At 38.9% G+C, this 25,448-nt stretch overlaps 1 protein-coding gene across 1 annotated transcript in view; it reads left to right on the top strand.

Moving 5' to 3' along the window:
- Positions 1 to 25,448, top strand: part of LOC128694691 (nicotinamide mononucleotide adenylyltransferase) — a 148,271-nt gene that overhangs the window by 2,503 nt on the left and 120,320 nt on the right. The window contains exons 2-4 of the mRNA XM_070095620.1: positions 14,321 to 14,542; positions 16,233 to 16,334; positions 18,041 to 18,195. Of these exons, the coding sequence (XP_069951721.1) occupies positions 14,321 to 14,542; positions 16,233 to 16,334; positions 18,041 to 18,195 (479 nt within the window). The remainder of the gene's footprint in view (positions 1 to 14,320; positions 14,543 to 16,232; positions 16,335 to 18,040; positions 18,196 to 25,448) is intronic.

The following is a 25,448-nucleotide window of genomic DNA, read 5'->3' as shown; positions in this document are numbered from 1 at the left end:
CAGCTGTGTTTTCCCGCTAATGGGTGAGTATGGGAGATTCCTCTCCAATTTTCTGTAGTAATTACACGTTATCTAGACTTGTACTGTGACAAATTAACTGAAGTGTTGTTGATAGACATTGATGTGTATGAATAAATGTTTGTTTTCGCCTCTAAATGTTAAGGGAGGTACCTGATAGGGTTACTTGACCAGTAAAGACGCATGGACCAGTAAAGACGCATTTTTGGTAAAAATGCTATAAAGAAAAACCTAAAAACGCAAACTGACTTCCATTTGTAGGTTTTAAGAGCACTTTGTCCTGTCTTTAAGTCTTTATCATTTCAATAACAGATCTCGATTGATGTTCTACATCACTTCCGTCGCAAATGCTTAGTTTTCAAGTTGCGACGGAAGTGATGTAGAACATCAATTAATTTACTACATATTTCCCCAGAAACACATAAGCCACATCAGAAAATCATTGGTTGGGTGAAACTGAAAATTGTCCCTGCATTCTTTAATTCTCATGTCCTTATCTATGGTGGTAGGCCATATATCATGCAAAACATAATGATTAGTTTAGTTATGAAAATGGTAATATAAATACCATTGTGCATTGTTCTTGGACTCGGTATGATTTCTGTTTAAGTAAATTGGAGATCAAGGAGGATGAATTAGTAAAATATTCGTAGCCCAAATCACTAACCTAATCTATGGTAAAAGTTCTGTATATGACTCCTTTCTGGTAACGTTTTGAATTTTTAGATGCGCAGCCAGAGGAAAGGGGGCTACAAGGGCCATATCCCCCCAATTGACAGAAAAAAAAATTTAATAATTAAAAAATTAATAATAATTGATAATGAAAAATTTGTATTTGCATGATTACAGACAGTGATACATCCTCATTATGGCATCTCATAAACGTGATGTTGGACGTTCTTATGCGAGTGGGTCACAGAAAAGAAAGAAGAAAATTAAGAAGAAGAACAGAAAAAGAAAGATGTAGGAAGCTGCAGAAAGATCACAGACATGCTCACGAAAACAGTTTCTGATGTTACCAGTACAGTTGAATCTGCAGATATATCAGATCATACAGGAAGCCCTCCCTCCATTATTTCTCAGCCAGCATCTACATCTTTTGTGTCTCCTCTCAATGTCTCAACGGACATTTCATCCACAGGATTTGTCTTAAAAGATCCTGCCTCATGGCCAAATGTAATCCCAGATTCTCTACGTAATGCTTTCATTGCAGAACACTTCAGTCAAACTCTGAACATTGACTTTAGGAAATCAGCAAGGATTTATGATGATGGAAGTCGTCGTTGTTTAAAGTCATCTATGTTTTATAGGAAGCTTGCAAATTCAGAAACTGTGAAAAGATCATGGATGGTATACTCTGAAAGCTCAGGAAAAGTGTACTGTTCAGCATGCAAGTTATTTTCTACCAAAGAAAATACCTTCACACAGGGGTTCAATGACTGGAAAAATTCCAAGCGTTTCGAGGAACACGAAAACAGCACCACTCACAGGAGCTGCATTTTGGCCAGTGTATTTCGTGCACAGAAAAAAGGCTTATTGGATTCTCATTTGGAAAATCAAACTGAAAAAGAGTGCACTTATTGGAGAAAAGTTCTAGAAATAGTTGTTGCTATTGTAAAATTCTTAGCTCTAAGAGGACTTGCTTTCCGTGGAGAAAATGAGGTTTTTGGTTCGGAAAACAATGGCAATTTCCTAGGGATCATAGAACTGTTAGTACATTTCGATCCATTCTTAGCAAATCATGTGTCACGCCTTGGGAATGCAGGAAGAGGCACTGTATCTTACATGTCATCTACTATATGCAATGAATTTATTGAACTGATGACTAAGAAGGAGATTCAACACCAGATATTTCACATAGATCAATTGACATTCATTGTTCGCTTTGTCAACTCCGGTGGTAAGCCTGTAGAGCGCTTTATAAAATTCATTCCTCTTTCAGGCCATGATGGAGAAACAATGATGAATGTAGTACTGGATACTCTGCTTGAACATGATCTCTCTATTATGGATTGCCGTGGCCAGAGCTACGACAATGCAAGTAACATGTCGGGTAAATATAATGGATTGCAAGCCCGTATCAAGCAAATCAACCCACTTGCTGAATATGTGCCCTGCTCAGCACATTCTCTTAATCTTGTTGGGTCATGTGCTGTGGAGTGTTGTGTCGCTGCAGTTTCATTTTTTGGACTTTTACAAGCACTCTTTAATTTTTTCTCTGCTTCAACGCATTGGTGGAGTATGCTCAAGTCAACCATTCATGGAGATGTCATCAAATCATTATCAACAACAAGGTGGTCAGCACAGAATGATGCAACACATGCTTTGAAAGACAGCTTTGCTGAAATACATTCTGCTTTGATCCAAATAGCAGAGGATGAAGACCAGACAGCAACTACAAGAAGTGAAGCAGCCAGCTTAGCATCAAAATTGGAAGATTTTGAATTGGCCTTACTCTGTGTGCTTTGGGACTGTATACTGGAACGGTTAAATGCCACGAACAAGACACTTCAGAAAATTGAAATTGAAATGGTTACTTGTGCTAACCTCTATGCAGGCTTAGTGGAATTTGTAAGCTCACTTCGCAATGATGAAGCTTTTGAAATGTTTGAAGAGAAAGCTAAACTGCTGGTGAAAGACTACAGTTACCGGGCTGATCATCAGCGGTCAAGGAAGAGGAAACGCAATTTTGAAGAGCCAGACAATGAAATTGTGTTGCTACCAAGGCAGAAATGTAAGACAGCTACATACTTCGTCATTCTGGATTCACTGATTACAGAATTGGTGAAAAGAAAAGAAATCTACCAGAATCTCTGACAAGTTTGGATTTCTGTTCAAAATTACTACTATGCCAGATGCAGAATTGAGAGAAGCTGCATTAAAGTTGCAACAACACCTTTCAGCAGATGTTCAGGACACATTTGTTGAAGAAATAGTTCATTTTTCTGGGTATATGAATTGGATTAAAGCTCCACCTGAAAAATGTGCGCCCTCAGCTGCTTTGAAACATTTAAGAAATGCAGGTATCTCAGAAACCTTCCCTAATGTTGACATAGTGTATCGCCTTTACCTAACACTTCCAGCTACTAACTGTGAAGGAGAACGTTCATTTTCTGTTTTGAAAAGAGTGAAAAACCAGCTCCGTTCAACAATGAGCCAAGACAAATTGTGTAACCTAGCCTTGTTGACCATTGAGTCTGATCTAACAAGAAATATTGATTTTCAGAATATAATTGATGATTTTGCCAATATGAAATCCAGAAAAAAGTTTATTTAAGAAGTGCCTGTGAATATAAACAATTCTTTACTTTCTTGAGTTTATATGATTTAATAGTCATGCATGATGCAATGATAACAATAATGATCAGTGATTTATAAAGGGAATAATAGTGCTGTAGTGGTTATGCTGAATATAATAGGTACATGATGTCACTACTTTAATAGCCTAATCTAGTAATACTATGCTGTCTTGAGTTTATTCTCTTTAAAATGCATGATTTAACAAGATAGTAATAATGGCTGTTGGTAAATGGTTTTGGTTGTCTTGATGTACTTTCCCTGTTAGATTTAATCTAAATAGCCAGAATGTATTTAATTAGACCTTAAACAGGCTCACACCGACCCCCCCCCCAAGCTGGAAGGGGTCGCTTCGCTTACCCATAACTCAAAGGGGCCCCGCCAATCTGAATAGCCTAGGGCCCGGAGACTTCTTAATCCGGCCCTGTCTATAACTGCCTCTACCACTGCCTCTATAACTGCCTCTATCACTGCCTCTATCACTGCCTCTATCACTGCCTCTACCACTGCCTCAACCGCTGCCTCAACCGCTGCCTCACCCACTGCCTCACCCACTGCCTCACCCACTGCCTCTACCACTGCCTCTACCACTGCCTCTACCACTGCCTCTACCGCTGCCTCAACCGCTGCCTCACCCACTGCCTCGCCCACTGCCTCTATAACTGCCTCTATCACTGCCTCTATCACTGCCTCTACCACTGCCTCTACCACTGCCTCTACCACTGCCTCTACCACTGCCTCAACCGCTGCCTCAACCGCTGCCTCACCCACTGCCTCACCCACTGCCTCACCCACTGCCTCACCCACTGCATCTACCACTGCCTCTACCACTGCCTCTACCGCTGCCTCACCCACTGCCTCACCCACTGCCTCTATAACTGCCTCTATCACTGCCTCTATCACTGCCTCTATCACTGCCTCTATCACTGCCTTTACCACTGCCTCTACCACTGCCTCTACCACTGCCTCTACCGCTGCCTCAACCGCTGCCTCACCCACTGCCTCACCCACTGCCTCACCCACTGCCTCTATCACTGCCTCTACCACTGCCTCTACCACTGCCTCTACCACTGCCTCTACCACTGCCTCTACCACTGCCTCTACCACTGCCTCACCCACTGCCTCTACCACTGCCTCAACTGCTGCCTCACCCACTGCCTCTACCACTGCCTCAACCACTCCAGTCACACTCAATCTACAAGCACCAAATACAATGAATTATTGTGAAATGTTTGGAAGAGCACGGAGACTAATACTCACTCCAGCTTTATATAAACAAAGCCACACTGACGATGCGTCAACCACTTCCTCCACCACTGCTTCAACCCTCGTATTTTTGTACAATTTCCTTCTTCAATTCTATCGTATTTATTATTATTATTATTATTATTATTATTATTATTATTATTATATTAATATTATTATTATTATTATTATTAGCAGTAGCAGAAATGTTTGATTCTTTGCTGTGTTCAAGAGTAAACACATGTCACCTTCCAATACCTGTCTGAATAGCCATTCCAATATGCAGTCATGGATGGGTTTACATTATTTATACTGTAGTTTAATAACAAATAATAAACAAACGCTCACCACACAGTGGTGGGAGGGCTGGCTGCCAGTTGCAGGGGTCGGAGGGAGGGTAGTAAGGACTCGTGGCGGTAAACTTAAATATGATTTGGCGGCTGGGAATTTGGCGGTTGGGAATTTGCGAATGTGTGAAGCCCGCGAAAGTTGAAAACGCGAATGTTGAGGGAGACCTGTATATGGAATAGGTGGTAAGTTATTAAATGCTGTAAAGAGTTTTTATGAGGATAGTGAGACTCAGGTTAGGGTGTGTTGAAGAGAGGGAGACTACTTCCCGGTAAAAGTAGGTTTTAGACAGGAATGTGTAATGTCACCATGGTTGTTTAATATATTTATAGATGGGGTTGTAAAGGAAGTAAATGCTAGGGTGTTCGGGAGAGGGGTGGGATTAAATTTTGGGGAATCAAATTCAAAATGGGAATTGACACAGTTACTTTTTGCTGATGATACTGTGCTTATGGGAGATTCTAAAGAAAAATTGCAAAGGTTAGTGGATGAGTTTGGGAATGTGTGTAAAGGTAGAAAGTTGAAAGTGAACATAGAAAAGAGTAAGGTGATGAGGGTATCAAATGATTTAGATAAAGAAAAAATGGATATCAAATTGGGGAGGAGGAGTATGGAAGAAGTGAATGTTTTCAGATACATGTACTTGGGAGTTGACGTGTCGGCGGATGGATTTATGAAGGATGAAGTTAATCATAGAATTGATGAGGGATAAAAGGTGAGTGGTGCGTTGAGGTATATGTGGAGTCAAAAAACGTTATCTATGGAGGCAAAGAAGGGAATGTATGAAAGTATAGTAGTACCTACACTCTTATATGGGTGTGAAGCTTGGGTGGTAAATGCAGCAGCGAGGAGACGGTTGGAGGCAGTGGAGATGTCCTGTTTAAGGGCAATGTGTGGTGTAAATATTATGCAGAAAATTCGGAGTGTGGAAATTAGGAAAAGGTGTGGAGTTAATAAAAGTATTAGTCAGAGGGCAGAAGAGGGGTTGTTGAGGTGGTTTGGTCATTTAGAGAGAATGGATCAAAGTAGAATGACATGGAAAGCATATAAATCTATAGGGGAAGGAAGGCGGGGTAGGGGTCGTCCTCGAAAGGGTTGGAGAGAGGGGGTAAAGGAGGTTTTATGAGCAAGGGGCTTGGACTTCCAGCAAGCGTGCGTGAGCGTGTTAGATAGGAGTGAATGGAGACGAATGGTACTTGGGACCTGACGATCTGTTGGAGTGTGAGCAGGGTAATATTTAGTGAAGGGATTCAGGGAAACCGGATATTTTCATATAGTCGGACTTGAGTCCTGGAAATGGGAAGTACAATGCCTGCATTTAAAGGAGGGGTTTGGGATATTGGCAGTTTGGAGGGATATGTTGTGTATCTTTATATGTGTATGCTTCTAAACTGTTGTATTCTGAGCACCTCTGCAAAAACAGTGATAATGTGTGAGTGTGGTGAAAGTGTTGAATGATGATGAAAGTATTTTCTTTTTGGGGATTTTCTTTCTTTTTTGGGTCACCCTGCCTCGGTGGGAGACGGCCGACTTGTTGAAAAAAAAAAAAATAAAAAAATAAATAAAAGTAGGAAGCTTCTCTTTCATGCGGTAGTGTTCAAATATTTAAATTTATTATCAGTAATGTACTGTACGTACTGTGTGCTAGTTAGGCAACTAGACTCTTCATGGAGGTGCTTTGATGCTGATGAAGAGCTCACGATCCATGAAATTAGAATTACCGTCCCATTCCTTGGATCAAACTTTTTCCTCCCATTCCCCAGCTACTGTTTGACAACTATGGGTTTAGTACTTCCTCATGAATTTAATAATAATGTATGATATATAGGTAGTGTTAGTATAAGATGATGAAACCTTTTATTTCATCTCAACAAATACCAAACATCTTAGTTCTCAGATTATGGGTAACATAGATAGGCTGTTAACACTTGTGGTACAGCATTTGAGAAGGCCCTTGTACACACTATTTTAGGCAAGACTCTAGCTATGCAACAAAACTGCAGTGTTTTACTTAATCCTCTTCCATATCTTTGACAAGAACTTTCTGATATATGATAATTAGGTAAACTTTATTTTGAAAAATGCATATAACTTGGAAAGAAACTTTTTGGATGGTATACAGAACATATTTAAGAGACCCTACAATCCTCTATAAGAAAAAGTGAATGAGCAACAAGAAACTGTTTTCGAGTTGAAAGAAATTTTGGTTTAGATATTGCTTAGTTCTTGCTTACCAATAAATCATTTGTTGGTCAAATTTTTGTTTGAATTAAATTAGAACAGAACTAAAAACGTGTTATATAATGCCATTTTTGTAAAATTATAAGCAGAATGCATATTTATTCACTTGTATAGTAGGTAACCTAACTTGCAGAGTTGTTTAGTAACGTGTTTCAAGTACAATATTGTTGATTAATATATTAAATCTTGTATTTTGCACAAATTTCAAGAAGTTTCTGCCTGATTTACTGTACTTATTTTAAGAGGAAAAGTAGCAATTTAAGCATAGAAATTAAAAAATAATGCTTTGTTTGTGTGGTCCATAAATTTGCATGTACAGTACAGTTACGTTTTATAATGTTTGATAAAATTCAGCCTGTATCTGTTTGTAAGAAATAGCATGATGTAGTCTAGAGAGGTAAATCAGTAACTTATAGCCAGATAAATTGTGTTAGCAAGAGTCTTGACAGTTTTTACTTTTACACATTATACGGTAGATTTAAGCATGAAATTGTTGTTGTAAAAATCTCTTCATCAGTATTTCATATACAGTACCTGAACTACTCTAGAATTATCACTATCTATTGATAATGCATTCATAGCTTACCTTCCTCATGCATTAAATAAAATTGTAGCTTCAGTAAAAGATATTAGCTGCTTTGGGGCTTCTTTTATTTTTATCCTCCCTGTCTACCCACACTCTCCCTAACCTCCCAATCTTTTCCATATATTTCTTGCATAACCCACTGTTATTTTAGCGCTAAAAATATTTCTAGTACTGTATCAAGCATTATGGGTGTTTTCATCATGACTCTACTCCTTCACCTCTGTAATGAATAGGGATCAGAATTATATCAAATCTGCATATCCTTGTATCTGTTACTTCTCAAATGATATTCGGCACGAGATGAAGTTCTTGGAGTAGAGGTATGTTCTGACTTTGACCTCTACTTTTATTTCCATATGAGACAGCAGTAGTCTTGTCTTTTTTTTCTTCTTTGGCGATCATGTATATCCTGATCCACTTTCACTTCTTGTTGATAGTGACATTGGGTGCTAGATAGTACACTTAATTATACTTGATTATCTCTAAATTGAACCTACAATATTGTAAACATGGAACTTTTTTGATAGGCCCTCATAAGGATGACAACATGCATACTGTACTAGCATTATTGTCTAGACTCCATGCTCTTTAAGAGGACTAATTCAGGTAACATGTTAACACAAAAAACTCTTAAGGAGCACATCATACTGGTACTAAATTCATTATGATTATGTAAACTTGCTTCTCATTAGTGAAGGGTAATGATTTAGGCTCCAAAAGAAAGCCCCCACCTATGTTCCTAAGGGGTTTCAGAATCACGAAGATCTGTATAAAAATGGCTGGATGTCAGGAGAGAGAATATCTTCAGGGACAAGAATTTTGAAGTAATTTTTCTTTAACACACAATGTTACGTTTTTGCTTATCCATTCATTTGTGGTTACTACTAAAAAAACTGTCTAAACTAATTTTCTTTATTATATCTCTTTTCACTTTTATCCTGTTTTATTTTCTAAATCTTTATCTCGGATCATAGAACACTTCTTATACATAGATACTAATCCGTGACACTAGATTATAGCATGCTAACCCAATCTTGCACATCAAGCTCGAAAAAATGATGCAGCTGACCTGCAAATCTTGAATGCATTTTTTCCCTATACCTCATGACCTTTATTGGATAATGCCATTTATCACTAAGGCATATACTGAGTCTGATGGGCAGCTTAACTTGAAAATAAGGTCATAAAAAACCTTTCTTCAGCTAAGTTTATTATACACACTTCATCCTACATCACGTGGCCTTTGATGACTTGTTCTGCATTACTGGGTAAGTTTATATCCTAACATTAATATTTACCTTCATCTTTTGATGTCACAATAATTTTTTCCCACTTAAACATGTACAGTGTTTAGATTATTTGTACATTGCTTGATAGGACTGGGTGCTTTTGCTTTTGGCATAGTTTAGTTTAGCTTAATTTCTGCAAATGAGTTCTCAGCCTTTTTAATGTTTTTTTTTTTTATATTGCATAACTATCTACTGTGTCTTTGGAACTTAAAAGGGATAGACATATTGCTTAATTTCAACATTATTTTCTGGTAACACTGTGATCTCATTTCTGTTAAACTTTGTACACATTACTCCTACTATTCTTGTTAGGCAGTAGCAGACTATGACAAAAAGTCACCTATTATGAATTAATGTGTCTACAGACTTTTACGTTTTGAAATGAGATAGCAGCAATAGCATAAAAAATGGAGAGAGGTAGGTGCCCTCATTTAGCCTAAATCCCACCTTGGGCACACTGCATTCAGAACTAAATCACTTACAAAGTCTCATTATAAGGTTGCAAGAACTTGTACTTACCCTAATTCTTATATACTCACCTACCATTTGACCTATAACTGCATCTGTGGCAGCAAATTAATTTCCATAAATAAGCCTACATCATATTAACTCTTCATCCCATTTTTTTTATAAGGTATCTGGCCTTGTTTGATGGAAAGTGAAAATGTATACTGTGCAAATGTATGAGCTTCATATTTGTACTATTTACCGTATTTATTTTTTGTGAATAATGATGTAATATACTGTTAACCTTTTCATTATAAAAAATATTTTCATTTCCATTCATTATCAGAGATGTTGGAATTGCCTTAGGTTATTCATTAATTTTATATATTATTTTTTTATTAACACATTGGCAGGGTGGCCCGAAAAAGTAAAACTTTCGTCATCATTCACTCCACAACTGTCTTGCCAGAGGTGTGCTTATATTACACTTATAAAACTGCAACATTAACACTTCTCCTTCAGAGTGCAAACACTGTACATGTACTTCCCATCTCCAGGACTCAAGTGCAGCCTGCTGGTTTCCCTGAATCCCTTCATATATGTTACCTTGCTCACACTCCAACAGCACGTCAAGTCCTAAAAACCATTTGTCTCCATTCACCCCTATCACACACGCTCACACATGCTTGCTGGAAATCCAAGCTCCTTGCACGCAAAACCTCCTTTACCCTCTCCCTTCAACCTTTCCTAGGCCGACCCCTACCCCACCTTCCCTCCACTACAGATTTATACACTCTCGAAGTCATTCTATTTTGTTCCATTCGCCACATGTCGAAATCATTCTGTTTTGTTCCATTCTCTCTACATGTCCGAACCACCTCAACAGCCCCTCCTCAGCCCTCTCGATAATAGTTTTGGTAATCCCGCACCTCCTCCTAATTTCCAAACTACAAATTCTCTGCATTATATTCACACCACACTTTGCCCTCAGACATGACATCTCCACTGCCTCCAGCCTTCTCCTTGTTACAACATTCACCACCCATGCATCACACCCATATAAGAGTGTTGGTATAACTATACGTACTCTCATACATTCCCCTCTTTGCTTACATGGACAAAGTTCTTTGTCTCCACAGACTCCTAAGTGCACCACTCACCTTTTTCCCCTCATCAATTCTATGATTCACCTCATCCTTCATAGATCCATCTGCTGACACGTCCACTCCTAAATATCTGAATACATTCACCTCCTCCATACTCTCCCCCTCCAATCTGATATCAGATCTTTCATCACCTAATTTTTTTGTAATCTTCATCACCTTACTCTTTCTTATATTCACTTTTAATTTTCTTCTTTTACATACCCTACCAAACTCATGAGTTTGAGAATGTGTGTAAAGGTAAAAAGTTGAAAGTGAACATAGAAAAGAGTAAGGTGATGAGGGTATCAAATGATTTAGATAAAGAAAAATTGGATATCAAATTGGGGAGGAGGAGTATGGAAGAAGTGAATGTTTTCAGATACTTGGGAGTTGACGTGTCGGCGGATGGATTTATGAAGGATGAGGTTAATCATAGAATTGATGGCGGAAAAAAGGTGAGTGGTGCGTTGAGGTATATGTGGAGGCAAAGAAGGGAATGTATGAAAGTATAGTAGTACCAACACTCTTATATGGATGTGAAGCTTGGGTGGTAAATGCAGCAGCGAGGAGACGGTTGGAGACAGTGGAGATGTCCTGTCTAAGGGCAATGTGTGGTGTAAATATTATGCAGAAAATTCGGAGTGTGGAAATTAGGAGAAGGTGTGGAGTTAATAAAAGCATTAGTCAGAGGGCAGAAGAGGGGTTGTTGAGGTGGTTTGGTCATTTAGAGAGAATGTATCAAAGTAGAATGACATGGAAAGCATATAAATCTATAGGGGAAGGAAAGAGGGGTAGGGGTCGTCCTCAAAAGGGTTGGAAAGAGGGGGTAAAGGAGGTTTTGTGGGTGAGGGGCTTGGACTTCCAGCAAGCGTGCATGAGCGTGTTAGATAGGAGTGAATGGAGACGAATGATACTTGGGACCTGACGATCTGTTGGAGTGTGAGCAGGGTAATATTTAGTGAAGGGATTCAGGGAAACCGGTTATTTTCATATAGTCGGACTGAGTCCTGGAAATGGGAAGTACAATGCCTGCACTTTAAAGGAGGGGTTTGGGATATTGGCAGTTTGGAGGGATATGTTGTGTATCTCTATACGTATATGCTTCTAAGCTGTTGTATTCTGAGCACCTCTGCAAAAGCAGTGATAATGTGTGAGTGTGGTGAAAGTGTTGAATGATGATGAAAGTATTTTCTTTTTGGGGATTTTCTTTCTTTTTTTGGGTCACCCTGCCTCGGTGGGAGACGACCGACTTGTTGAAAAAAAAAAAAAAAAAAACCAAACTCATCCACTAACCTCTGTAACTTCTCTTCAGAATCTCCCAAAAGCATAGTGTCATCAGCAAAGAGCAACTGTAACGACTCCCACTTTGTGTTAGATTCCTCATCTTTTAACCCCACACCTCTTGCCAACACCTGAGCATTCACTTCTCTTACAACCCCATCTATAAATATATTGAACAACATGGTGACATCACACATCCTTGTCTAAGGCCTACTTTTACTGGGAAATAATCTCCCTCTCTCCTATATACTCTAATGTGAGCCTCACTATCCTTGTAAAAAACTTCATTGCTTTCAGTAACCTACCTCCTATTCCATTTGCAACATCTGCCACATTGGCCCCCTATCCACCCATCATACACCTTTTCCAAATTCACAAATGCCACACAAACCTCTTTACGCTTATCTTAATACTGTTCACCTATATGTTTCACTGTAAACACTTGGTCTATACACCCCCTGCCTTTCCTAAAGTATCTTTGTTCATCTGCTATCGTACTCTCCGTCTTACTCTTAATTCTTTCATTTTTTTTTTTAACAAGTTGGCCGTCTCCCACCGAGGCAGGGTGACCCAGAAAGAAAGAAAATCCCCAAAAAAGAAAATACTTTCATCATCATTCAACACTTTCACCTCACTCACACATAATCACTGTTTTTGCAGAGGTGCTCAGAACACAACATTTTAGAAGCATATACGTATAAAGATACACAACATATTTCTCCAAACTGCCAATATCCCGAACCCCTCCTTTAGAGTGCAAGCATTGTACTTCCCATTTCCAGGACTCAAGTCCGGCTATATAAAAATAACCAGTTTCCTTGAACCCCTTCGCTAAATATTACCCTGTTCACACTCCAACAGCTCGTCAGGTCCCAAATACCATTCTTCTCCATTCACTCCTATCGAACACGCTCACGCACGCCTGCTGGAAGTCCAAGCCCCTCGCCCACAAAGCCTCCCTTACCCCTTCCTTCCAACCTTTTTGAGGGCGACCCCTACCCTGCCTTCCTTCCCCTACAGATTTATATGCTCTCCATGTCATTCTACTTTGATCCATTTTCTAAATGACCACACCACCTCAACAACCCCTCTTCGGCCCTCTGACTAATACTTTTATTAACTCCACACCTTCTCCTAGTTTCCACACTCCGAATTTTCTGCATAATATTTACACCACACCCTTAGACAGGACATCTCCACTGCCTCCAGCATCCTCCTCGATGCTGCATTTACAACCCAAGCTTCACACCCATATAAGAGTGTTGGTACTACTATACTTTCATTGTCTTCATTATCTCTCATAAATTGTTAAGAACAATGGTAGCTGCTAATGGCAAAAGAGGTTTACTTGAAATGCATTGGAATGATTTTTATAGCAACATTGTTAGGCAAAATTTATTTGTCCATTCTTGCTCATGATCACCAACACAAGGATTGAACTTGTTAAGTTGATCACACTCTCTGGAGATAGACTGAGTGCACAGAACATGCACTAGTGATGACTGTCTTGTTAGGTTGATGACTTTTAGAGGTGTAGTGGATTAAGGTTTTAATACAGAGAACATGGGACAAGGATGGAAGGGAGTTAGTGAGTTAGTTTAATGGGATAAAGAGGAAGATAAAAGTATCTGCTTTATCAAAATACTGTACTCAGATGTAAAAGTGGTACAGGTGGTTGAAGGTTAAACTGTTGTAGTGGGCTCTGTTCAAGCTACAGTAGTACAGTATAAGAATGTTTTAAACTGTTTAATGGGGTAGTCTAATAGTGACTGCATCTGGTTTCTTGCTAGCATATCTGCTATGAAATATAGTTAATTTATTATAGTATATAGTAAATCATGCAGTCTAGAGTTGAACACTAGAAGCATTGAAGTGGGATGAAAACCATGCTACGTTGTCTCAGGGACTCAACAAACAGTAGCTGGAACATTTCTTTTGCCTAACCTGCTACTTAGCATACCACAAGTGTGACACCTGCCCTTCTTGGTTTTTCTCTTCTCTCAAATTCACTTGTATTTTTTTTTTTTTTACCATTTATCATCTGCTTCTTTCACCTATGCATTCCACCAAAGCATACCACCATAACTTTCACTTCTCGGTCTTACAAGTCACAGTATTTCACTTTAAGACTGGTATTCATTTAGTTAATCACTTTTAAAACCTCGTATGTCGCTAGAGTTTAAAATATTTATTTTAAATTAATTTTTTTTAAAGTGACTGTGCCATCTTACTAAATTTAATATGTATCTCTTCACTAAATTTTCAGTGAAAGGAGAATCTGAATTTATGTTATTTACTGCTCAAAGAGATTTGCGTATATAAAGTACCTTTTTTAGATCATGGCACTCTTCTTCACTGATGTAATAATTAGGATGAATACACTATATAGCTGTTGTATAGAAAGTTATGATTTTTTTTTATAGTTTACAAGCTTTTTTTTTATACCTTTCTGCTATTGCCAGGAATTAGTGGACTCCCTTGTTAATGGTAACGTAGATCCATCTGTGAAACGGCAGAGGGTGGATGGTACCCCATCATGGCTCACTCACTTGACAGGATCAACTGAGCCTGTTACAGTCAAGCTATTGTGTGGTGCTGATCTCCTAGAATCCTTTGCTAAACCAGGCCTCTGGAAGGATGAAGATGTAAGTGTGTGTGTTGGAGATTTATTTTAATGGGTGTTTTCATTTTTGAGATCATAACAAGGGACTTCCCCAGGAGACTATTATGGTTCCTATACATTTCTGCATTGATTAGCTCTACCATATAATCTTTACTCCAGTTTTGCACCAACATTAACATTGCAACCTAACTTAAACTTGTTAGAAATGATGAAATACAATGCTGTTAACTTAAACCCACCTGCAACCTATCAAAGCTTAGCCTAACTTTAATCTGTATTATTATTTATTGAAAGTGAATATAGATAAGAGTAAGGTGGTGAGGGTATCAAACTATTTAGATAAAGAAAAATTTGATATCACATTGGAGGGAGGGAGTATGGAAGAAGTGAATGTTTTCAGATATTGGGAGTTGACTTGTCAGCAGATGGGTTTATGAAGGATGAGGTAAACCATAGAATTGATGAAGGGAAAAAAGGTGAGTGGTGCATTGAGGTATCTGTGGAGACAACGTTATCCATGGAGGCAAAAAAGGGAATGTACAAGAGTACGTATAGTGGTACCAACACTCTTGTATGGGTGTGAAGCTTGGGCTGTAAATGCTGCAGTATGGAGGAGGCTGGAGGCAGCGGAGATGTCATTTCTAAGGGCAATGTATGGTGTAAATATTACACAGAGAATTTGTAGTGTGGAAATTAGGAGGTGTGGAGTTACTAAAAGTATTAGTCAGAGGACTGAAGAAGGGTTGTTGAGGTGGTTTGGTCATTTAGAGAAAATGGAACAAGTTAGAATGACTTGGAGAATGTATAAATCTATTGGGGAAGGAAAGTGGGGTAGGGGTCATCCCCAAAAAGGTTGGAGGGAGGGGGTAAAGGAGGTTTTGTGGGCTAGGGGCTTGGACTTCCAGCAAGTGTGCGTGAGCATGTTAAATAGGAGTGAATGGAGACGAATGGTTTTTCGAACCTGATGAGTTGTTGGAGTGTGAGCAGGATAATATGTTGTGAAGGGATTCAGGGAAACTGGTTAGCCAGACTTAAGTCCTGGAAATGGGAAGTACAATGCCTGCACTTTAAAGGAGGGGTTTGGGATATTGGCAATTTGGAGGGACGTCTAAACTGTCGTATCTGAGCGCCTCTGCAAAGACAGTGATTATGTATGAGTGATGGTGAAAGTGTTGAATGATGAAAGATTGTTTCTTTCTTTTTGGGTTTTTCTTTCTTGTTGGGTCACCCTGCCTTGGTGGGAAATGGCTGACGTGTTAAAAAAAATACTGTACTGTATACCTGCATTTAGGTTGTGGCATTTTAACTGATTTTTGCAAGGTGGGACATAGCTGGTGTGTTAAAAAAATGTATGAATGTCTGGTTTGGTAAAATAATCATTGCTGAATATACCAACACAGCAAGTTTGGGTATAAAGCACAGCCAGTCAACGTCTAAACAATTTAGACTAGTTCACAAAAGTTTTTGTGTTACACATGAGAGTTACACTTGGATTATAGGAAGTGTTTTACATTTCTGTAGTTGACTTATCATACAGTAAATAGTTAACAGCTCTAAACCTTTTTTGAATATAGACAGTACACCTGCACATTATTTAGTACAATATCTTTGCTGCTTTATGCCTTTCACATTAAATATTTTTATACTTCTAATATCACATAACTTTGACTTTTGTCTCTTTAAAAAATTAATATATATATTCCTTCTTTCAGATTGAAGCATTGGTTGGAAAATTTGGTCTTGTTGTTATCACCCGGGAAGGAAGCAATCCATATAAATTTATCTACGAGTCGGATGTTTTGACACGACACCAGGTAATTACCTATTAACTTACTTGTTGCTATGGGAGTCAGACTGCATTTATAGTGTCCCATCTACAGTATTTACTCTGTAAAATTATTGTTTTAAATCAACACATTAAATTGTTCTTCAGTTATAACAAAGAACTTTCAAATACTGCTTCAGCACCTCTCTTTTTTTTTTCTCATTTTACAACTGTGGCCATTTTTCTCTGTGTTATGTTACAGTGGTACCTTGACTTATGAGTTTAATTTGTTCCATGACCTAGCTCGTAACTCTATTTGCTCGTATATCAGATCAATTTTCCTCATTGAAATTAATTGAAATGCCATTAATCTATTCCAGCAAAATTCCTGGCTCTCGGGAGGCAGGAGAAAAAACTTCAATATAACGCTAATATCAACTCTGCGGCTTATTTATCTATCACAATTGTTCTAATATGACATAACAAACAATATAAATAATATAGAAGCATGATATATACTTCCATACTTTCCCTTCTGAGGTCTTATTATCAGAGAAAACAGAGTGTTTGTGAGGCTACCTGCACTAGATCACTAGTTTCATAAGAAAACACTGAAACAGTGTTCAGTATGTGTATTTATAAATAAGAAATATTGTATAAAAACATCATAGAGAATGTAAAGAAATAAACTGGTTTTATAAAGTGTACATACTTGCCTTGGAGAACAGATACTGGCAGAGGTGGAGGGTGGAAAAGATAGGCAGAGGAGATTGGAGGAGTTTGTTTTATTTTGTGTTTTTTCTATCGTTTAATCGCTGAACTTACTTGCTACAATTTGTTTTTTATTTTTTTTCACTTCATTGGAGGAGTTAGTTTTGTTTCGTGCTTTTTCTGTCGTCTACCATATCAACAGCAGCTTCTCCATCTTTTCATGGGCAGAGGTCCACAGCTTAGAAATTACTGTAATGCCCTTGGCCGGTGTTATAGCCTATTTTGACTCCTGCTTTAGTATGGTACGTATCATAGAGGTACGTACTACACTGGTACTGCCTCACTAACTCCACTACCTAGCTCGTGTTTCTCTATGATTTCATGCTTTAATTCATTGGACGTCATCCTCTTCTTCTCAGCACTGTCCTTTACACTTACTTTTTTAGGACCCATGGTTAGAAAATAGGAAATTGGGAAAATAACTGCACAGAATGCAAGCACAACACAAGAGAGATGTTTCCATGGCGAGGTAAACACGTGCGTTGCTGAGCAGATGTTGTGGCGTTCGCTGCACCATCTAGCGGGACTCATAAGTCAAGGTACCACTGTATTAAGAAATCTACTTCACCTATTCTTTTGTATAGTGTCCCACCTGATGAGTGGAGATCTGACTCCTCCATCAGGCTGTAAGAAATTGTAGCTTCTGTCCCATCTGAAACACAATGACCAATGTCTGAGAAGGGACATGAGCAAGATTTTTTTATTGCCTGCTGGTGGAGTTAGGTCCTCTATGAAAATATGTTTAGCCACAGTTAATGGCCAGCACAAGTTTTCCCAGTATTCTGGTTGGAGACTTTTAATGACTAAGTGCAGTTATTAAGTGACAGACTAGGGATCTCAGAACCTCTAGACCACAGGTTTGAATCCTTGGCACTTCTTGGAATAAATGAAAATTAGAAACTGCTGTTTCCAGTTTTTTTCTTAATTGCCCATCAGTGACTAATTTTCTACCTAAATAAATTTTTATTTTTATTTCAATTTCAGAGAAATATACATATTGTGACTGAATGGATCACTAATGAAGTGAGCTCCACCAAGGTTCGAAGAGCCCTCAGGAGAGGAGATAGTGTGAAATATTTAGTTCAAGATTCGGTCATAGAGTATATCTACAAAAATGCCCTCTACAACACACACAACAAGTGAGTGTGGCTGCACATAGGCTTATATACTTTTTGTACTATGCTATTTATATATGTTGAGACTACTTTTAAATTACATTTTTATCTAAATGGGAAGAGGATTTATTCATTTTTACTAACACTTTGCTATTGCCATACCCTATTTTGATTTTTGTTACACTATTATCTCAAATTGCATGTCAGTATTTTTGTACGTGAATTCTGTAAAACCTTGTACAGTGTTCTAGTTTTCATTTAGATAAATGCAGCAGCGAGGAGACGGTTGGAGGCAGTGGAGATGTCCTGTCTAAGGGCAATGTGTGGTGTAAATATTATGCAGAAAATTCGGAGTGTGGAAATTAGGAGAAGGTGTGGAGTTAATAAAAGCATTAGTCAGAGGGCAGAAGAGGGGTTGTTGAGGTGGTTTGGTCATTTAGAGAGAATGGATCAAAGTAGAATGACATGGAAAGCATATAAATCTATAGGGGAAGGAAGGAGGGGTAGGGGTCGTCCTCGAAAGGGTTGGAAAGATGGGGTAAAGGAGGTTTTGTGGGCGAGGGGCTTGGACTTCCAGCAAGCGTGCATGAGTGTGTTAGATAGGAGTGAATGGAGATGAATGATACTTGGGACCTGACGATCTGTTGGAGTGTGAGCAGGGTAATATTTAGTGAAGGGATTCAGGGAAACCGGTTATTTTCATATAGTCGGACTTGAGTCCTGGAAATGGGAAGTACAATGCCTGCACTTTAAAGGAGGGGTTTGGGATATTGGCAGTTTGGAGGGATATGTTGTGTACGTATCTTTATACTTATATGCTTCTAAACCTCTGCAAAAACAGTGATAACGTGTGAGTGTGGTGAAAGTGTTGAATAATGATGAAAGTATTTTCTTTTTGGGGATTTCCTTTCTTTTTTGGGTCACCCTGCCTCGGTGGGAGACGGCCGACTTGTTGAAAAAAAAAAAAAATGTGTGTTGAGAGTGCTTTTTTTAATTAAATTTATTACCTTTGTCTAAAGAATGGGGAGTGCAAAAAGACAGACAGTTAGAGAATGGTGAGGTTCTTATGGGCAAATGGGCAAATAATAAGCAGTTTTGAAGTATGACTAATAAGTTGAGAAAGCCTGGGGAACAAATTGACTTGGCAGTTAAAAAAAAAAATGGAAGAGAAGAGATGTTAGAAGGGAAAGTGGAGGTACTGGGAAGATGTAAGGTATATTTTCAGTAACTGTTAAATATTGATGAAGGGGAGGCAGTGATTCCATGCATAAGGTGGGGAGAAATAACATCTTACAGGAGTAAGGAAGAGCCAGACACAAGTGTGGGGACAGTGCATGGGGCAAGGGGTAGAATGGAGGGGGGGGGGTGAAGCAGAAGAGACAGATTGATTAAGACAGATGATAAAAGCAGGTGGGGCTATAGCTTTGGAGTGGTTGGTGCATTTGTTCATTATATGTATGATAGAAGAAGGGAAGTGCAGTGCCTGCACTCTAAGGGAGGGGTTTAGGATATTTGCTGTTTAGAGTGACACCTGAACTGTTGTATCAATGTGCTTCTGGCAAGACGGTGATAGTGTGAATAATGGTGAAAGTGTTTTGTTTTTTGGTCACCCTGCCTTGGTGGGAGACACCCAGCATGTTTAAAAACAAAAATGCATGCCTAAAGATTGTTAGAAAATATGCATTGTTCCTTTGTATAAGATAAAAGGGGACAAGAGAGGAAAAGTGCAAGACTTGTATGGAAATTAGTTCAGTTAGGTGGACTTGAATCTTGGAGGTGGGAAGTACAGTGCCTGCACTCTGGAGGGATGGGGATGTTGTGGTTTGGAGGGCCATTTGAATAGTAATGTCAGCACACTTCTGGCAAAAGAATGATTGGTTGAGTGACTGTTTTATGTTGTGCTGTGTCAACCTACCTCGGTGGGGGACGACGGGTGTGCTAAAAGAAAAAAAGTGCTTCGGGAAGAAATCCAAATATTCTTCCTTGAAGCCTTTTTATCGACTTCTCCAAGGCTATGGTTCCCACAATTTACACCAGAGGTGGACCCCATCTATATATAACAAAAAAATGGATAAAGTGTATTTTTTTTTTCAACAAGTCGGCCATCTCCCACCGAGGCAGAGTGACCCAAAAAGAAAGAAAATTCCCAAAAAGAAAATACTTCCATCATCATTCAACACTTTCACCTCACTCACACATAATCACTGTCTTTGCAGAGGCACCCAGATACAACAGTTTAGAAGCATATGTAATATACCCCTCTAAACTGCCAATATCCCAAACCCCTCCTTTAAAGTGCAGGCATTGTACTTCCAAGTCCAGCTATATAAAAATAACCGATTTCCCTGAATCCCTTCATAAATGTTACTTTGCTCACACTCCAACAGCTCGTCAGGTCCCAAAAACCATTCATCTCCATTCACTCCTATCTAACATGCTCACACATGCTTGCTGGAAGTCCAAGCCCCTCGCCCACAAAACCACCTTTACTCCCTCCCTCCAACCTTTTCGAGGACGACCCCTACCCTGCCTTCCTTCCCCTACAGATTTATGCGCTTTCCAAGTCATTCTACTTTGATCCATTCTCTCTAAATGACCAAACCATCTCAACAACCCTTCTTCTGCCCGCTGAGTAATACTTTTAGTAACTCCACACCTCCTCCTAATTACTACACTCAGAATTCTCTGCATAATATTTACACCACATATTGCAACATCTGCCATATTGCTCCCCTATCCACTCTATCATATGCCTTTTCTAAATCAATAAATGCAATGAAAACTTCCCTACCTTTATGTGAATACTGCTCACATACATGCATCAATGTAAACACTTGATCGACACATCCCCTACCCACTCTAAAGCCTCCTTGCTCATCTGCAATCCTACTCTCTGTCTTACCTTTAATTCTTTCAGTAATAACACTACTGTACACTTTTCCTGGTATACTCAGTAAACTTCTTCCCCTATAATTTTTACAATCTCTTTTCTCCCCCTTCCCTTAACATAAAGGGACTATACATGCTCTCTTCCAATCCCCTGGTATCTTACCCTCTTTCATACATTTATTAAACAAAAATACTACCAGCCACTCCAACACTATAACTCCCTCTGCTTTTAACATTTCTCTCATGATCCTGTCAGTTTCAGCGGCTTTACCCTCTTTCAGTCTACATAATGCCTCACGCACCTCCCCCACACTCGCATCCTGCTCTTCTTCACTCTCTGACCAGTGCATGAAATTACAGTCTCTTTCTTCATCGACATTTAAAAGTTCCTCAAAATATTCCCCCATCTACCCATTACCTCTAGCTCCCCATCAACTAATTCCCCTACTCTGTTTTTAACTGACAAATCCATTCTTTCCCTAAGCTTTCTTAACTTGTTTATCTCACTCCAAATTTTTTTCATATTTTCTGCAAAATTTCTTGACAGTGCCTCTCCCACTCTATCATCTGCTCTCCTTTTGCACTCTCTCACCACTCTCTTCACCTTTCCTTTACTCTCCATATACTCTGCTCTTCTTATAACACTTTTTCTGTGTAAAAACCTCTCACAAGCTACTTTTTTCTCTTTTATCACACCCTTTACTTCATCATTCCACCAATCACTCCTCTTTCATCCTGCACCCACCCTCCTATAGCCACAAACTTCTGCCCCACATTCTAATACTGGATTTTTAAAACTATTCCAACCCTCTTCAACCCTATCCCCCCCACTACTCATACTTGCAGTATCCCACCTTTCTTCCAATAGTTGTTTATATCTCACCCTAACTTCCTCCTCCCTTAGTTTGTACACCTTCACTTCTCTCTTACTTGCTGTTGCCATTATCCTTTTGTCTCGTCTACCTCTTACTCTAACTGTAGCTACAACTAAATAATGATCCGATATATCAGTTGCCCCTCTGTAAACACTTACATCCAGAAACCTTCCCATCAACCTTTTATCCACCAATACATACTCGAATAAACTACTTTCATTACATACTATATCATTCCCTGTATACTTATTTATCCTCTTTTTCATATGTATTACTTATTACCAAATCTCTTTCTACATATAGCTCAATTAAACACTCCCCATTTTCATTTGCCCCTGGCATCCCAAATTTACTTACTACTCCCTCCACAACATTTTTACCCACTTAAGCATTGAGGTCCCCAACCACAATTACTCCCCATGCACTCACTCAACATTTCCCAAAATCTCTCTCTCTCTCTCTCTCTCTACACTTCTCTCTTCTCCAGGTGCAGAGATGCTTACTAAACCCACTTTTCACATCCAACCCTTATTTTACACCACATAATCCTTGAATTTATACATTTATATTCCCTCTTTTCCTGCCATAACTTATCCTTCAATGTTATTGCTATGCCTTCTTTAGGTCTAACTCTATTTGAAATTTGAAACCCCTGACCTAATCCCATTTATTTCTTTCCACTGAAACTCTCCCACCCCCTTCAGATTTGTTTCACTTAAATCCAGGACATCCAGCTTCTTTTTATTCATAACATCCCCAATCATCTCTTTCTTATCATTTGCACAACATCCACGCACATTCAAACATCCCACTTTGACGGTTTTCTTTTTTTTTCTTTTTAGTAGGCTATACGGGAAAAGGGGTTACTAGCCCATTGCTCCCGGCATTTTAGTTGACTTTTACAACACGCATGTCTTACGGAGGAAAGATTCTTATTCCACTTCCCCATGGATATGAAAGGAAAAGTAATAAGAACAAGAACTTCTTTCTTTCTTTCAACGTACCAGCCGTATCCCACCGAGGTGGGGTGGCCCAAAAGAAAAAAGAAAAGTTTCTCCTTTTAAATTTAGTAATACTTACAGGAGAAGGGTTACTAGCCCCTTGCTCCCGGCATTTTAGTTGCCTCTTACGACACGCATGGCTTACGGAGGAAGAATTCTGTTCCACTTTCCCATGGAGATAAGAGGAAATAAACAAGAACAAGAACTAGAAAGAAAATAAAAGAAAACCCAGAGGGGTATGTATATATATGCTTGCACATGTATGTGTAGTGTGACCTAAGTGTAAGTAGAAGTAGCAAGACGTACCTGAAATCTTGCATGTTTATGAGACAGAAAAAAGACACCAGCAATTCTACCATCATGTAAAACAAATACAGGCTTCCTTTTTACACTCACTTGGTAGGACGGTAATACCTCCCTGAATGGCTGCTGTCTACCAACCTACCACCTATGATATCATTATTATTGAAATAGTTAGGGGAAAGATAGACAATAGTCTCTCAGAGGAACAAGGAGGATTTAAGAAAAGTAGGGGTTGTGTAGACCAAGCAGTTACATTGAAGGAACTGTTTAGTCACATTTATAGATTTAGGAAAGATATATGATAAGGTAGTTAGGGAGCAGTGTTGCAGATGTATGGATTAGGTAGTAGGCTACCTAAAGCAGTAGAGAGGTTTTATTCACTTAATAAGGCTCAGATTAAATTATGTGGGAGAGAGGGGCAAGGATTATATCCCAGTAATAGCAGGTTTTAGACAAGGCTCTGTAAAGTTACAATGGTTGTTTAACACACACACACACACACACACACACACACACACACACACACACACACACACACACACACACACACACACACACACACACACACACATACACACATACACACATACACACATACACACATACACACACACACACACACACACACATATATATATATATATATATATATATATATATATATATATATATATATATATATATATATATATATATATATATATATAATGAGCGTGTTAGATAGGAGTGAATGGAGGCGAATGATACTTGGGACCTGACGATCTGTTGGAGTGTGAGCAGGGTAATATTTAGTGAAGGGATTCGGTGAAACCGGTTATGTTCATATAGTCGGACTTGAGTCCTGGAAATGGGAAGTACAATGTCTGCACTTTAAAGGAGGGGTTTGGGATATTGGCAGTTTGGAGGGATATGTTGTGTATCTTTATACGTATATGCTTCTAAACTGTTGTATTCTGAGAACCTCTGCAAAAGCAGTGATAATGTGTGAGTGTGGTGAAAGTATTGAATGATGATGAAAGTATTTTCTTTTTGGGGATTTTCTTTCTTTTTTGGGTCACCCTGCCTCGGTGGGAGACGGCCGACTTGTTGAAAAAAAATATATATATATATATATATATACGCAGAATTGTAAAGGGAATGAATACAGTGTACCCCCGGTTAACGATATTTTTTCACTCCAGATGTATGTTCAGGTGCCAGTACTGACCGAATTTGTTCCCATAAGAATTATTGTGAAGTAGATTAGTCCATTTCAGACCCCCAAACATACACGTACAAACGCACTTACATAAATACACTTACATAATTGGTCGCATTCGGAGGTAATCGTTATGCTGGGGTCCACTGTACTAGGGTGTTGGAGAGGTGTGAAATTAAAAGAAAATGAATTTGATACAGAGTGGGAATTGCCACAGCTGCTCTTCTGATGACAATTCTTTTGGGAGATTATGAAGAAAAATTGCAGAAGTTGATAGAGGAATTTGGGAGGGTCTGTAAAGGAAGGAAATTAAAAGTGAACATAGAAAAGAATGAGGTGATGTGAGTAACAAAGGTATAGGCAGTGAAGGATTGGATAGGATATCAAATTAGATTAGAGTGAGGGAGAATGGAGGAATTGAATATATTCAGTTATTAAGGAGATATTAGCAGTTTTGGAGGGATATGTTGTGTATCCTAGGTAGTAGGTTGGTAGACAGCAACCACCCAGGGAAGTACTACCGTCCTGCCAGATGACTGTGAAACAGAAACCTGTAACTGTTTTGCATGATGGTAGGATTGCTGGTTTCTTTTTCTGTCTCATAAACACGCTAGATAACAGGGATATCTTGCTACTCCTACTTACACTTTGGTCACACTTCACAGACACGCACATGCATATATATATACATACATCTAGGTTTTTCTCCTTTTTCTAAATAGCTCTTGTTCTTCTTTATTTCTTCTATTGTCCATGGGGAAGTGGAAAAGAATCTTTCCTCCGTAAGCCATGCGTGTTGTATGAGGCGACTAAAATGCCGGGAGCAATGGGCTAGTAACCCCTTCTCCTGTAGACATTTACTAAAAAAGAGAAGAAGAAAAACTATAAAACTGGGATGCTTGAATGTGTGTGGATGTAGTGCGGATGACAAGAAACAGATGATTGCTGATGTTATGAATGAAAAGAAGTTGGATGTCCTGGCCTTAAGCAAAACAAAGCTGAAGGGGGTAG

This window comes from Cherax quadricarinatus, chromosome 51 (assembly GCF_038502225.1).
Source record: "Cherax quadricarinatus isolate ZL_2023a chromosome 51, ASM3850222v1, whole genome shotgun sequence".
Classification (NCBI taxonomy): domain Eukaryota; kingdom Metazoa; phylum Arthropoda; class Malacostraca; order Decapoda; family Parastacidae; genus Cherax; species Cherax quadricarinatus.
This window is presented reverse-complemented; position numbering and strand designations above follow the sequence as displayed.